Source organism: Otolemur garnettii, unplaced genomic scaffold (assembly GCF_000181295.1).
Source record: "Otolemur garnettii isolate 467f Iridium unplaced genomic scaffold, OtoGar3 scaffold00006, whole genome shotgun sequence".
Classification (NCBI taxonomy): Eukaryota; Metazoa; Chordata; class Mammalia; order Primates; family Galagidae; genus Otolemur; species Otolemur garnettii.
In genome coordinates this window covers 1,427,621-1,443,498 of record NW_003852401.1, presented here as the reverse complement: position 1 = coordinate 1,443,498, position 15,878 = coordinate 1,427,621, and the positions used below count along the sequence as shown (strand labels likewise).

At 44.4% G+C, this 15,878-nt stretch overlaps 1 protein-coding gene across 1 annotated transcript in view; it reads right to left on the bottom strand.

Annotated features, from left to right (window-relative positions):
- Window positions 1-15,878, bottom strand: part of MOB3B (MOB kinase activator 3B) — a 185,013-nt gene that overhangs the window by 16,761 nt on the left and 152,374 nt on the right. Inside the window, exon 3 of the mRNA XM_003783011.3 lies at window positions 12,132-12,334. Within this exon, the coding sequence (XP_003783059.1) occupies window positions 12,132-12,334 (203 nt within the window). The remainder of the gene's footprint in view (window positions 1-12,131; window positions 12,335-15,878) is intronic.

Here is a 15,878-nt window from a genome sequence, read left to right as displayed (position 1 = left end):
AAAAAAAAAAAACAAAAACATAAAACTTTTTAAAATAGAAAAATATATAGAATAAGTATGGAAAGAAAGAAAAAAATTTGGTGCAGCTGTCAGTGTATTTGTGTTTAAGTGTTAAATTACAAAGAGTCAGGAAGCTAAAAAATTTTTAAACTTTATAAATGTAGTGTAGCCTAAGTATACAGTGTTTAGAAGGTCTACAGTAAGGCGAACAGTCATGTTCTTGGCCTTCACTTTCTCTCACTACTCATTGACTCCCCCAGAGCAGCCTCTAGTCCTGCAAACGCCACTGACGGCAAGTGCCCTGTACAAGTGTGCCATTTTTTATCTTTTATACTGAACTTTTACTGTGCCTTTTCTCTATCTGGACACACAAATACTTACCATGCTATAATTGCCTACAGTATTCAGCACAGCCCTGCGCAGTGCAGGTTCGTAGCCTAAGAGCATAGGCTACACCATATAGCTTACCCATGTAGTGGGCTGTACCATCTAGGTTTGCGTGCGTGCAATAATTGTGAAGTTCACACAGGAGGCGACAGCCCGACATTACATTTCTCAGAATGTACCCCTGTTGTTCAGTGCCCCATGACTGTACTTCAGCAGAAAGAGCAGGTTTCCAGAGTGACGGAAGGCAGGTTCCGTGAAGGGATGTGAGGAAGTGGAGGCGGTGGACTAGACCGGCTTCTTTCAAGGAAGGAAGGAGGAAGAAGCCACACTGAGCTAAGGCAGTTCTCACTGGAGCAGGGGGTTTCTGGGGCAATGAATGCCTCGGGGAGGTTGGAGACTTGAGCTGCAGGATGTAGAAAATGGGAGAAGATAGGGAAATTTCAGGGTCAAAGAAAGGCATGCACACGTCACCAGTCTCAAAATTGTCTACTCACTAGATAAAGGGGATAAAAAGAGATGGAAGTTTGAAGAATAGTTTCACTGAAATGAGTAAATAAAAAAATGTACATACACACACAATATACCTAAAAGAGACAGAGCTTAATTACCCTTCCCTTAAGTGTGGACTGGATTAGTAATTCTCTTTCATCTAACAAACAGAAAGTGGAGGAAGGAAAGGTTTATCGCTCCTGACACTAGTCCATAAGAGACAGGGCAGCTTTCACCTCGGCTGCCCTCTCCGAGATGTGGGTGTTCTGGGAGCAGCCAGCAGGGACCTAACATGTAAAGTGAAGGGTAATTGTCTCTAAGGGACAACTCAGCCCAAACTTGCGGGATGAGCAGGATTTGGGAGGACGTGGATGTACAATGGGGACTGAGGGACTTGCGTGTACAATGGCCTGGATGTGAGAGGACATGGTCTGTTCAAGGAACTCCAGGAAATTCTCTGTGGAATAGTCTCCATGTGTTTTTCTTCTTCTAGATCTACCTGCGTGCATTTATTTTTATGTGTGGGTCCAGTTACACTCAGACGCACAATGTAATAGCACTCTATTAGCACCAACATGGTAGAACTAATAGTGGTTAGTGCTATGCCCCAGGACCACATCACAGCTTAACTGGCTTTGTTGACGGTTTGTGTATCTGACCCTTATGCATAAAATTATTTCAGAGGAAGAAGAGCTCCTAAAACCATACAAGTGACCACACAAGACTCTAGCTTAGGGAATGCCTGTAACCTTACCTTTGTGCTTTCACTGTTGACAGGTGGGTGGTGACAGAAGACATAGTGTTATATTTCAATAAGTAAAACCTTCCTTCATTCAAATCCCAAGTTAATACTCATCTGATATTTTTTGGAGCCAAATGATCTACTCTTATCTGGCTGGGAAATTTGAACTAGTCTAGATCACACATAGCAGCCAAAATTTGGCAGGCTTATTTACGGGCATCCAGCCATGCTGGCTATTTACATTGTCATATAAACGCTTAGGGAGATGAATTAATCCCTGCTGTGATTGACATCCTGCAGTAATTTCCAACACTGGAGAGCACTGTAAAAAAAAAAAGGTGTAATTATGATTTGGCACCGGAGAGACCCACAAGACTTTCTGTAATACTGAGCAGCTCCCTAGGATGGAGGTTCTGATGTTGCAATCTAGGGAGATGTTGAGCAGATGGTTTTGAGTTTTATCTATTCTTCATCTGTAAAGTGGGAGAGAAATGGCTTAGCAAAGACTTAAGGGCTTCAAGAACTAACTGGTACTGCCTCGTGGAGGCAGTACGGAGCATATTTTGAACAGATCGGGCAGCCGCTGGTGGTAGGAGAGGATGTTAACCTAGGAGTAACTGTGGAGGTGTCTGACAGAATGTTCCAGCACTCTCTGTCGTACACAGCACAAGCCACGAGATACGTGTGCCTTTTGAGCAATTGACACGTGGCTTGTAAAATTAAAAAGCAAATTTTTATTTTCATTTAATTTTAATTAATTTAAATAGCCACAGGAGGTTAGTAGTGACTGTATTAGATGGTGCAGCTCTACAAAATGAACTGAAAGGTCTTTATAACTGAACTTCTTAAAGAATGGAGATGTATTTTTTTTTAATTTTAATTTCACAGACCCCTCTTTATTTATTTATTTATTTGCAGGTTTTAGCCAGGGCTGGGGTTTGAACCTGGCACCTCTGGCATATGAGGCTGGTGCCCTCTTTTTTGACTGTTACTCTGGTGCTTAGCACAGGGTCTAATATATACTAGGTTTCAAAAAAATGCTTACAGACACTCAGGAGCCAACAGGACTAACTTAAAATATAGAAGGTAGATCATATAAGACCGTGTAGTCAGTATTTCCCAAAGGGTAGAGCCTTAGACCCACAAAATCCTCTGCCAGGCGAGGTGGCTCACACCTGTAATCCTAGCACTCTGAGAGGCAGAAGAGGGTGGATTGCTTGAGGTCAGGAATTTAAGACCAGCCTGAGCAAGAGTGAGACCCCAGCTCTACTAAAACTAGAAAAACTATCTGGGCGTTGTGGCAGGTGCCTGTAGTCCCAGCTACTCGGAGCCTGAGGAGGCAAGAGGATTGCTTGAGCCCAAGAGTTTGAGGTTGCTGTGAGCTATGACACCATAGCACTCTACTGAGGGCAATAGATTGAGACCCTGTCTCAAAAATATATACATATTTTCTTATCAAATAAATGCTGCACGTTGTATGCCTGGCTTCGAGAGTTAGAATGCACATCAGTGTATTTAAGAAACCTGAACAGTTTTATTAACTCATTGGCTCCCATAGTTATTTGACCACACCTTTTGACATCCCTTAGAATTAAGATTCTGGAAAAAATACTATGGGAGATGCTAAAAGTATAACAGGAAAGGAGGACAACTTCCAGTTAATTCCTTGAAGGTAACTCCCTGAAGACTATGTCCTTCAATTTTCAGCACATAATTACCAGATAATAAAAGTTTACTGAATAGCCTAGAAGATACTGCCTTCCAGCCCAAGTCAGAGGCAGTCTATAAGCATTCCCACCCAGCAAAGGTCAAGAGTGAAGGCAGCAGTGTGGCATGTAATTCTAGGCATTCTCATGCTGCCATAGTGAGTATGTCTGTAGAACTCAAAGATAAACCAACATTTAAAAATTAGATACAACAGCAAATTGGAAACAATGAGTTACGGAAATACATTTTTAGATTTTAAGATTCTCTTCTTTAAAATTTAAACCAAGTGGCTAAACACTGAGAATTCGTTAAACTAGAGCATCAACCCCAGATAAAGGACCAGCCAGAGACGTGGGGTGGTGTGAACCAGGAGGGAGTGTACCCCTGTGGATAGGAGAAGAAAAATCACAAAATGATAATCTGATTGAGATCAGGGTAGAGACATCATTCTTAGTCACTCTGGTCTTGAGTTTTGCTATGTGTATGATAGTATCTTAGTAAGAAGGGACTGGAATTAATTCTAGTTCTGCATTATAGTTTCAGGTAAAAAACATTTATAGTTATTATACAGTATATACATTTAAGCCTAAATTTAATAAATAGTGTAGAGGCAATTCCATAGTATGGATTAATCTTTCTTTATCAAATAAAACGCAAAATTGGAAAAAAAAAAAAAACCCAAGAATTTCTTCAGGTCAAGTTAAGTAGAGGAGTCTGAACAGGAAAACCCCCAATCAAAACCATGTAGCCCTTCAGGGAGATGTCTGAACAAAGCCTGACAAATGCCGGTCTCTGCAAAGGTAGACAGGTTACCTGGGATAATCCACAGACTTCGTCATCTGCTTTAGAATCGCTGAGATTGCCCCATGTATAACAAGGGCTTCAAAACTAAAAATACACACATATTATAAAGATAATATCACTTCAGGGCTTGCCAAGCTGCCTAGTTCCCCATTCCAGGGGGGACTTCCTCATGTTCAGGGAAAGCTTACTTGTTCAGTCCAAGCTGACCACACACCTCCCAGCTGCAGGGACAAAGGCCACTGTATTGACTACCAGCAACTACTAGCTTGCTCCTTTGAGCCTCTGTCACCTGCAGCTCTATACAGTAGGGAGCAGAGGGCATGCCCCGAGATAGGACAGAGAAATTCAGAGTTCTTGGCCCTGGACACACAGGCCTCTGGCCCTTTGAAGCATTAGTCTTCAAGGCCCTTTTTAAAGCATAGGGTTGATTTTTCTGATTATAAAAGTGATACATATCTGTGATAGAAAAGTTAACCAAAAGGTATATATAAAAAAAGAAGCATTATCCATATTTCAATCAAGAAACAACCACTGTTTATAGTTTTTGCTGTATTTCCTTTCCTAGGTATGGGCAATACTGTTTTGAATCCTGCTTTTATTAGTAATATTGTATGCTGATAATTTTCCCAAGGGCATCATCTTTAATTCTAATTGATCATATTATAGGCCCTGAAATGAATCAGATCATACTTTTCCAAAAAAACAAAAATCAAACACCTAATATTCTATAAATCAGAAGCAAAACTCTCTAGACATCCACAGGGATGAATAAATTAGGACTGGCAGGGACATGTGGCTGTTTCTGCTACATTCCCAGTTACCCAGCACAATGCAATTCATTGAAAATAATCACATGCTTCTTTGCTATTTTTCAAATTGACACTTTAGAATATGTCTGCCAAAGCTCCTAAAATGATCTCTGGCAGGCTCTCCCATGCATCTCTGGGCATTTGGGTCACCGTGAATAACCGCCAATGGCCGCCATGTGTGTGCGTGCACACACACACACACACACTCTCTCTCTCTCTCTCTCTCTCTCTGAATTAATAAAGTCCTGTGAATGTAAACTCCAACTACTTACTCTCTGAGCCAGGTACATCCCCCTCTGCAGCCATGGTGGGTTTTAATCCATGAGAACATCTCCAAACAGAGAGGGTTGCCTTGGATGAACAGTGACAAGGCTGGTGATACACATGTCAAAGATCATAATCCCAGTAAGTCAAACTAGGGGAACTCTAGAGATGGTTTTATTCACAGGTGGGGAAACAGAGGCCACAGCTAATGTGGTAACATAATAATGGAGGCATCATTGTAAAGGCCAAACTGTCAGACGCAAAGGCTGAGGCTCTTTCTTCTAAAATCGCTGTGCCCATGTCTGAGCCATTTGGCTGAAATTCAAAGAACCTGCCTGACAAGAAACAGTTCAGAGGCCTCTGTACAGATGCTGTTTCAAAAGAAAAGGTCCTTTCAAAAGCCCCACAATGGCCCTTCATTGCTGGCTATTTTAGGGAGCAGCTCTGGCTCATGCAAGAGGCTCTTCTTTTTTTCCACAGTCCTAACCTGATCTTGCCACTGCAGGGCAACCTTGGCTCTGGACTCAACACAGCAGCTCCAAAGAAGGCACAGGTGTGGCCTAGCCACCTTTTAGGGGAACACGAGGTCAGCATATGCTGGGGCCGGGATAGGCTTGTGGCTTTCCAAATCTTTGGTCTTCAAATGTTGGGTCCTCAAATTCCTCTAAAAAGCACCAATTTTTAAAGTGGTATTTTTGGTGCGGAAGCCTAACGTGAACATCAATCATTGGCAAAGAGGCACCGACGTGCTAGGGGGTATGGGAAAATGTCAGGGATGAGGGATGAAGAGGAATGGGGTTCAGATGTTGAGCAACTGCCCTCCACACCTGCTTGAAGTCATGGTAACAAGTGAGGGATGAAGGAGCAGGTGTAAAGAGGGAGTAAGGGAAGATCCAGAACTCAAGAAACGCAGCTCGTGAGTATTTCTGGAAAATGCTTGTGTGCTTTGCACATGGCAGGAACTCACCCATGAGGTGACTGAGGAGCCCGTGTCAGCGGGCTGGGGTGCGTGTGTGCATGCGTGCAGCCTTCCCATGTGGAGTTTCACTTCTCCCCCATCTCCCTCTTCTCTTCCTCACCCCAGGCAGCAGTGGTGGGTGTGTGGTTGGGGCAGGTGGGGGGGAGGAGGCAAAACTCCAAACCTAGAGACCATCACAAAGCCGAGCAGTGCTGCTGAGAGCGCCTTGCGTGGACCGATCTCTACAAGATGTTGATGAGTGATAACAAACAGGAAGCCCAGTAGAGTGGCCAAACGCAGCTAAAACTGGCAGGGCTCCAGGAAACTGAGCCAGTTTCTTTACTGGACCCCTTCACGTCCTTTACTTGCTGTTGTATGTTGTGAGTCTGCCAGCGTGGAGATGATGTGGTGTTGTATACACTCACTTGAGCAAGGGAGGGAGTCTGTTTTCACCGAGCCCTGCTCAGGAAGCAGCATTTTGAGGCCATACTCTTGGCAAACACTGATTCTTACATTTTTCTCCTTTGCTTTACTCCCCTACTCCATGGAGCTAACTCTCAATCCTAGAGGAGAAAAGATGAAATGCTAAAAATAGTCATTTTCAAATTTGAGGGTAATTGCCACCTACGGTCCTTCCCCTCATAATGTGGTCTGGGAACCAGCAGCATCAATGTCATTTGGGGGCAACATGAATTACTCTGGAGTCCCTTCATCTCAGACACAGTCAAGCAAACTTACTTGTTGCAGACCACCCAGGTGACCCCTCTGATGCAGGTGTGGGGCTCCTGCTGAAACACGGGCTTAGTTGCTCCTATGGGCCAAGTGTCCTGCCAGACAGTACTTTGGTTTCCCAGCTGCACCTTTACAAGGCAGGTGATGGTACAATCTCCATCACTCATAGAAATATGGAAATGGGGCCTTGGAAACAGAAGGCGGCCCTGGACCAAGGTCACCAGGGGGTCAGCAGGTTTGTTAGGGCCAGCAATCTCTCTCCTCTCCCCGCCCTAATCAGCTGTTCATTCACAGCTACTGCACCGCTAACAGCCCTCTCTGAGTCTGCTTTTGTTTTTAGTGAAAGGCCAACACAACACAGCTGGCTATTTGTGTGTGCTAATGATAATTCTGATTAGCTCAATTCTGTCAGCTGACTCCTAGGCAACCAAGGGCCAACGGCAGCCTACTTATTCAATCAGGGCCTGGCCCATTTTCTAATGACTAGCATCATTTTGGGGCTGGGTTTCCCCTAACTGGGAACTTGCTTGAGTTCAAGTCATCTTCAGCTGTTGCATTTACATGAGAAATGGATGATCTGTCACGTCTGGGTCTGGGTCAGCGCACCAGCTTCCCTCCCTGGGGAACACCATATGAAATGGCATGTGTTTCTCTGGGTTCCCAGGCTGCTGGCCAGAGAGGCTGACCAGCAAGTTCCAGTGAGAGCCGTGGGGCAAGCCCTGGGTGTGGATGGAAATACTAGCCTTCACTGGGTGGCCAGGGTAACCTCTCCCCAGCTTCTAAATTCCAAATTTTATTCCAACTCAGAGGCATGACAGGATGACCAACCATTCCAGTTCTCCCAGGACCATGGATTTTCCTAGGACATGAGACTTACAGCATTAAACAGGGAGCTGGTCACTCTACATATGGCACCATGGCACCAGAGCACAAAGGCAGTGGGGGAGGGCTGCTATCTGGAATCTGGAAAATAGAATGACTGAGAACTGGGGCTCCATTTTTCTCGGTCAGGCTTCAAGCTTAGGCTGCATCCCCCCCCTGCTCTGCACTTTATTTTGCTTTCAATCTCTGTTGTTGATCCAGCAGTTTGAAGCATTATTTCCAACAGGAAAATGCCCAAGTAGAGGTCTGTAGGCACGTTCTGAGTTGAGGGTGGTACTAAGAAAAGAACCATCACGGTGTAATCCTTCACTGAATTAAGGAGCAACATCCATAAAATACTCTTTAAAAACATATTACGCATTTATCATGTACTAGGCACCTAGGAAATGCAGGCGTATGTCCTGTATACTCCCAGCTCTCAAAAGTTGACAGTCTTGTGGCAGCAACTGATACAAACACAATTAACTATATCTGTGACTAGCTACTGAAGGGATCAATCACTAAGACAGAAAAGAGGTTATGGGAGCTGGGGAAGGGAGAATCAGGGCACTTCCACTAACTATGGGCCAGCTGCTAGGTATTCTTTTATCTCATTTAACAGCTAAAATTTCTTAAATACTTGCCACTTGACTACCCATTTAATTTTTACAGCTCTATTATGCCCGTTCTATGAATGAGGAAATGATGCTTTGAAAAGCCATGTACCTTGCTCAAGGTTGCGACTTAGTAAATGATGTGTCCAGGATTCCAACCGAGAAAGTGTGAGCCTTGCCTTATTATGACACTGCATCTCCCACCATTGTGGGGTGGGTGCTGGCGGGATTCTCAACACAGCATGTGTGGTGCAGACTCAGTCCACATAGACAAAAGCAGCCAAGGAAGCATGGCTTGGCGTGGTGGAAATGTGGCAGAGGAAATGTGAGGTGGGCTCTCTGGAGTCTACACTGTGGAATTCCAAGGCGAGGCGGTAGGAATGTCCCAGGGGCAGTGTGAGAACTCTGGGAATGCTGATTTCTAAGGGAAACTGGCTGTACGAATGCTGCCCTCTGGCCCCAGCTGCATTAGATTCTAAAGAATGTACAAAGAGAATGTAAAGCCAAATGCCTGAAATCTTTATCACCCTTGAGAGCCAAAGTTGAATGACATTCACTATTTTACATTTTTCAGACTGCAGTGTAAATTTCTCAAGAGCATAGCTTTCTGATGCACATAGAATATTTGACAACTTACTTTGCACATATAGGGTACTCAATACAAGCAAAGCAAATAAAAATGTATTTTATTTGCTATGAAAATCAGACACAGTATGCCTGATTTTTTTTTTTTTTTTTGAGACAGAGCCTCAAGCTGTCCCGCTGGGTAGAGTGCTGTGGCATCACAACTCACAGCAACCTCCAACTCCTGGGCTCAAGCGAGTCTCCTGCCTCCACCTCCCAAGTACCTGGGACCACAGCACCCACCTGGCTATTTTTTGGTTGCAGCCGTCATTGTTGTTTGGCAGGCCAGGCTGGATTCGAACCCACTACCTTAGGTGTATGTGTCTGGCGCCTTAGCCGCTTGAGCCACAGGCACCGAGAGAGTATGCCTGATTTTAATAAGTGCATTGGAATAGTATTAAAAGCTGAGGGGCAGCCGCTGTGGCTCAGAGGGGTAGGGCCCTGGCCCCATATGCCGGAAGTGGTGGGTTCAAACCCAGCCCCAGTCAAAAAATGCAAAAAAAAAAAAAAAAACCAACTGGGTATTCTAGCCTTACCAACTATTGAGATGAAAACTCTGATTTCAGCATTAACAAATCTACATGCAAAAAATAATCCAGTTTGTGAACACAAGATGTACTAAGTATCCAGAGCCTGATAGATACATAATTATTGTCATCAGAAATTTCTCAATATCTATTTCTGTTTCTTTATAGGTTTCAGTTTGTATAAAGCAAACACATAATTTCAGACTATCAAGCATTACAACAATGTATTAATATTTAAAACCATTAAAATTATTTTCCCCATAATTAGAACTAACAAAATAAGTTTCTGGGGGAACAAAATGGATACCTTTCTTTCTCACTTCCACTGTTAATAATTCCTGGCTATTCTAATCAATTTTTTTCCTAGGACCCCGAAGAGGCTCCTATTTAGAATACTGGTTTGTTCAGGGCCTGTGACTCAGATGTCAAGTCAGTTCCTGGCACTGCCAGGTGCTAGAATCCCTGGAGCATTTCTTCAGTTATACAAAATAACAAGAGTTTTTAACCGCAAAGAAAGGCTTTCTCAGCTTGCTAACTTACACCCAGCTTTGTCCTACAATGTTGTCTTTATGCTTCTGTGCATAAAGGAGAAAGTGACTTTCAGCTCTAGCCATCTGATGATTTCTGCTCCTTTAGCTCAGTGAAACCAAAAGTGCATAGAGCTTCTTCCTTCTGCTGGGCCCCCAGGGAAGGTGTTTTCCTGCCACTTGAACATGTCCACTGAGGAGAACAAAATTAAAACCCTCAGAAGCAGAACAGTCTGCAAGGTCTCAGTGGTTTCTCCCCTCATCATTTACACAGCCCCTTTCCTCTGTCCTTGACATTTTCTGAAATTAACTTATCAACTATTTCCAGTCTTTTAACTCCTTTGAGCTGTTTGTACAACCTTATCTTATTATAGAGGCTGTTTTGTTTACCCACAACAACCTTCATAAAGGATGAAGAGGCGAAATTTAACCATTGGCAAGTTTTTCCTGTTTCCATACTAGTTATCCAGTTGTGTTCAGAGAAGACTCAGTTCCTGCCCCCCAGAGCAGTCTAGAAAGCTCTTGTGGAAAAAAAAAAAGCAAATTAGCTGTTCTTTAACTGATGAGATATCTCAACTGTAACAAAAAGTCATGCTTTGCTCTATAACTATTGAGTGATGTAAAGAAAGATGTCTTTTGCCATGTATTCTCACAGCACAAGAATAGATTTCAAGTTGAGAAACTCTAACAGTGATAGATAAAATTCAGTAACATCTTATTTACCAGATACAGGTATAGTATTAAACATCTTTTACCTTTTATATTTAGATTCTTTAATATCACAGGGGCCTTGCTGACCCTGGAGAAATTCCTAGAGGTGATAAACAATTTGCACCCAACCAACCACTATAAACCTCCCCTGCCCACACCCCCACCCACCTCCTCCATCGAGGTCTCACACCAACCACCCCAGAGCTGGGTGTCAGACAATGAGGGACAGCCCTGATGCCACCAGAGTCCCCTGAGGTTATTTAAATTAGCCCCCCCTAAGTCTGCTTACTTGGCCTGGCCTGGTTCCTTCTTACAAAACCCACAATAAGCATTCTTGCCTGTGTTTCCCTGTGCCCAATGTCTCCTGACTGACTCAACTGTCTTTTCAATGACATTCCTCTCCTAATCTGTAGGCTTCACCATACCTAAACAATAATAAAACCTATATTGTAAAATGTGTACCTAAAGAGAAAAGGATATGGGTTAGCAAAATGGAAAGCCTGGCATCAGCACTCTGGACATTATTCCAATGAACTTGAGTGAAACGTAGTTGTTCTGTCAGCCATATTTAACAAAACAACTACTGTGTATTATCCTGGATATAACACACACACACTCCATAGAGCCAGCTAGAAAGAGCTGTGATGAGCGTGTCCATACCATGGTAGCACATGTTATAAAAGTTAATGAGATTTTTAGGGGTTCCTAACTTCTAAAGCATAGATTAAGTCCAACTGTAAAAATAGCTTATTAAGAGTATAAAAGTAGTCCCCATTCACTTTAAGTTTTATATCAAATATTCTGGGTTCTAATATATCCCATTAAAACTGTATCGCAGGAGACTCAACACAAAAAGCAAAGTCTCTATGAGACTCTGCTTACTTAGAACTAACTTCTGTCTCTATCTCTAGAGCAAATGCTACTCAAAGGCAGTTTCCCTTGACTTTGTGTGCCTAGAAACTGGCATATAGTAGGTGCTAAATACTTATACACTGACTGAAGGAATGTTTCTGATCATCTTTGATTAACAGTGTAAGAGACAACTTGAGAGATCAAAGATGCCCATTTAAGGGATTAAGTTAATAGATGAATGATTTGGGGACTGAGAAATAAAGTTTACTCCCTCTGGCTCAAACCATCACTTCCCACTAGATTCTGCCACCACTAGGAGAGTAATCTAAGACATTTAATTTGGAGGCTGTGGACATCCTGGCATCTCCTGGCCTTTGGCTAACTACTAAACCCAGCACAAATCTGCAATGGTCCCTCTAATACTAGCCATTTGTGAGCACTTCCCAGGGACCGGGCAATGCGCTGTGACAAATGGCTGAGCTCCCGGGGTGCCTGGGGCACCGTCACTGTGCACAGCACTTACCAAGGGCTCTAGCTCCTTGCGGTCTATGAGGTTCATCTCTGTGACGAAGTAATAGAAGTGTTTGTAGCAGGTGTTGACGTGGGCTTCTGCACCCATCACAATGACCCGGTCGAAGTGGTGGATGTAGACATGGACAAAGACCCGGAAAAGGCGACACAAGATTTTTTTGCAAATCTGAAGGAAGTTCTTTGGAAAAGGAACACCTAGAGAAAGAAAAAAGAAAAAGAAAAGAATGAATTCATGATGGTAAAGCTCATTTCCCTCTTACATCTAATATTAGAAAGCTGGTAGGAGGCAGGTGACGCTGCAGGGAGCCTGGCACCCCATCACGGGAGTTGTAGGGAGTTGTAGAGGCTGCTGCAACTGGAAAATGCCATCCTACCTCCCTGTCAAAGGGAGCAGTTACTGTGTGACTCCAACCCACTGTGGCCATATGCAGATGGAGGCCGAGGGTTGTTACAGCTCCTGAGTTTTTGAGATAATTAAGAAATCTGGAGTTCTATGTGAATCTGCTATACTTCTTAAATGTTAGCCATTAATTTGAAGTTTTTTAAAAAAATACCACAGGGCTGGGTGTGGTGGCTCACAACTGTAATCCTAGCACTTTGGGAAGTCAAGGCCTGAGGATGGTTTGAGCCCAGTTCAAGACCAACCTGGGTAAGATAGGGAAGAAACCATCTCTACAAAAATTTTTTTTAAAACATTAGCCAGGTATGGTAGCAGGTGCCTGTAGTCTCAGCTACTTGGGAGGCTGAGGCAGGAGGATCACTTGAGTCCAGGAGTTCAAGGTTGCTATGAGTTGTGATTGCACCACTGCACTCCAGCCTGGGAAACAGAGTAAGATCTCATCTCTTAAACAAAAATACCCTGCCTCAGAATAAAACATCTCTCTAGGTTAGACTCAGCCTACAAGATACCAGTTTGCAAATTCTGATCCAAAACTTTCCCCAAGGTACATTGTTTCTAAGGTGGGCACATTCAATACCTTCACAGATATTTCACGTCACAGTCATTCCCCTTCATCTGTAGGAAGGCCAGTTAGGGGTCATGTTTTTCATAACACAGAAAGGGTGAGTGGTCGGAGGAGTCACTCATATTTCTCTTCCTATGGTCACTACTCCCAGCTTGGTCAATGCAACAAACAGCAGAATGGCAAGCCTAGTTCCTTTCTCCCTCTCAAATGCTGCTTAACCCGTTATTATTTACTCTGTCCTTAAAGGGTGACATGCAATGGCTTCCTGCATTAAACAGACTTGGCTGGAATTCTTAACTCTGCTCCTTTTCCAGCTGCACAACTTGGGGGAAGTTATTTAACTTCTGCTTTCTCATCTGTGAGGGGACACAATCAGGCCTTCTTTGCATGGCTAGCAGGCCGTTTACATGACTGAGATCCTCCCACAGTGCCTAGGACACAATGAGATCTAACTAGATGAGAATGTCCTCCCTGCTCTCTGCATGGTAAGGTCTGGAGCATCTAGCTGTTGTTGCAAGGAAAATAATTACTCCTATCAAGAAAAGCTAGACATGCCCACCACCTTTTCAGCAGAATCATGGAGCTGTGCTCAGGGCACTCCCTAGGTCCCCAGGAAGCCTGGAGCTTTGCTGTCCTTGCCTTCACAGGGACCCAGTGGCAGCTGTCTGGTGAGAAGCCCTCTGTAAGGAGATCACCTAGGACCTCCAGGGCACAATAAGAGAGACAGAACATGTCTGACAGGCAGCAGTGAGAGGATGAACGTCCCTGGGGTCCAGGCACTGATATGACTTTTCTTCAAAAACAGAGTGGCAACATATCAAATGAATCTAGGGAGAGACTCAGGCACAGCTCGGCAGCTGACTCTCTGGGCAACAGATGCTGGGACTTGGGGGTGAAGGGCAGGTGGGATGGGAGAGCAGGGGCAGGGGGCACAGCCACTCGCAGAGCGTATGGGCTGTTTTCTCCACCTAAATGGAGCCAGCAGAATCACTGCCACAGGCTAGGAGAGGGTCTGCAGCCACTGAAAAAGCCTGAGTCTCGGGGGTGATGGAATCCCCTCTGAGATAGGTGTGTGCCCTTCAGAAGAGGAGTTATGTAACCCACCTGGTGACAGCATAGGAGGGTGACATATGTTATTTTCACAACCTATCTGTGGAATAGGTTTATTTTTCCTCTTTCACAGTTAAATGATACTGAGGCTCTGAAACACAAATTTATTTGCTAAAAAGTGATAGGGCTGGGATTTGAACCAAGTCAGTTTGACTCTAAAATTCAAGGTATGGAGATGTCTGGAGTGAGACTCTCACTCTTGCCTAAGTTATAGGCACCACTCAGTTGCTAAGTACAATCAGGCATCTAGAGGTTACTCTTCCGTGTAGAAATATAAATAAGTCAAAGGCAGGGGATGGGGGGAAGGGGGCAGGGAAAAATCCACAGCATCAGAAGCCTCACCCAGAGGTAATACAGAGTCAGTTACCATACTCTGCTGTCTTCAAGGAGAATGTCCCTTCCCTGCTAGTGACTGCAGACCACGGGCTGGGATGACAGCGAGAGCTAACACCTTCTGTACATCTCCTACGTTCTAGGGCTGTGCCCAGACCTTAGATGGATGAGTTGATTGGGTCCTTTAATCAGCAGATGAAAAAAACTGACTTGGGACAATTAGGTAGCTGCCCACGGTCACCCAGTAGGCAAATAATAGAGGAGGAATTTAGAGCAGCTAGTCTGACTCCAGAGCCCATGAGTGCTGCTCCGGGGCTCTGCACACACCTCCAGCTCCGAGCCCTTTCCGGGCAGTCTGAACTCCCTCCAGGGCACTCCCCTTCCACCTCCCCTGGCTCTAGGCTCACAGAAGCTCACCAGCTGTTGGGGAATGCAGGAGCTTCTGCTATGCCAGTTCATGTGCCTGGCCCATTCAGCCAGTCCCCAACGTGCCCAATCTGACTACCAATATGACAGAATCTTAGACAGACCATGGATGCTCATGGCAATTGCTGGGTCCCTCTACTGTCTCCAAGCTGCATTTTCCCCCACCCTGCCTCTGCTCAGCTCTCAACTCTTGGCTTTCCCTATTACTCTATACCTGGTGCCTGGCCTTGTCTATGACCTTGAAGATGGCTTGCCTCTTGCCTCTCCCTTTTGGGCTGTGGCTTTAGTGCTGTTGAGAAAAGTTGGTTTTGGAATCTGGAAACCCAGTTTAAAATCCTAGTCCTACGACTCACTAGCTGAAGAGGCAAGTTCCTTCACTACTCCATTATAACATCAATAAACATTCTTATTTGGTGCTGTTCTTACACTAGCATCTGTATGATGCCTGGCACTTAATGGGAACTTCGTGTCCAATTTCTGCTTTTGTCATTTCCCACCTGAACACCTCTGGGAGGTAGGACTTAGAATCCCCCAGCTGCTGAGTCAGGCCTGACTCTTCCACCCTTCCCTCCCTATATGTCATTCATTCTTCAAAAGCAAAAGGCAGGAATGGTTCAAGTCCAAGCATGCTCAGCCCATACCACAGTCCCCCCAGGCTGACTCTGGATGCTGAGATGCAGCTGGGAGTCCTGGGGAGCCTAGGAGCCTCACTGGGTTCTCTGCTAAGCCAGGGATAAAACCCCAGCTCACAGAGTGCAGGGTTAGGAAGAGGAAAGCTATCTGGGAAATTTCATTTATCTATTTGATGGTTCGAGGCCAATTCTATAGTTTGAATATGCATAGTTTGTGTTCAGACTATATTAATCCTTTTCTCCCTTCTCTTCTGCCTTCCAGATGTTCAGATT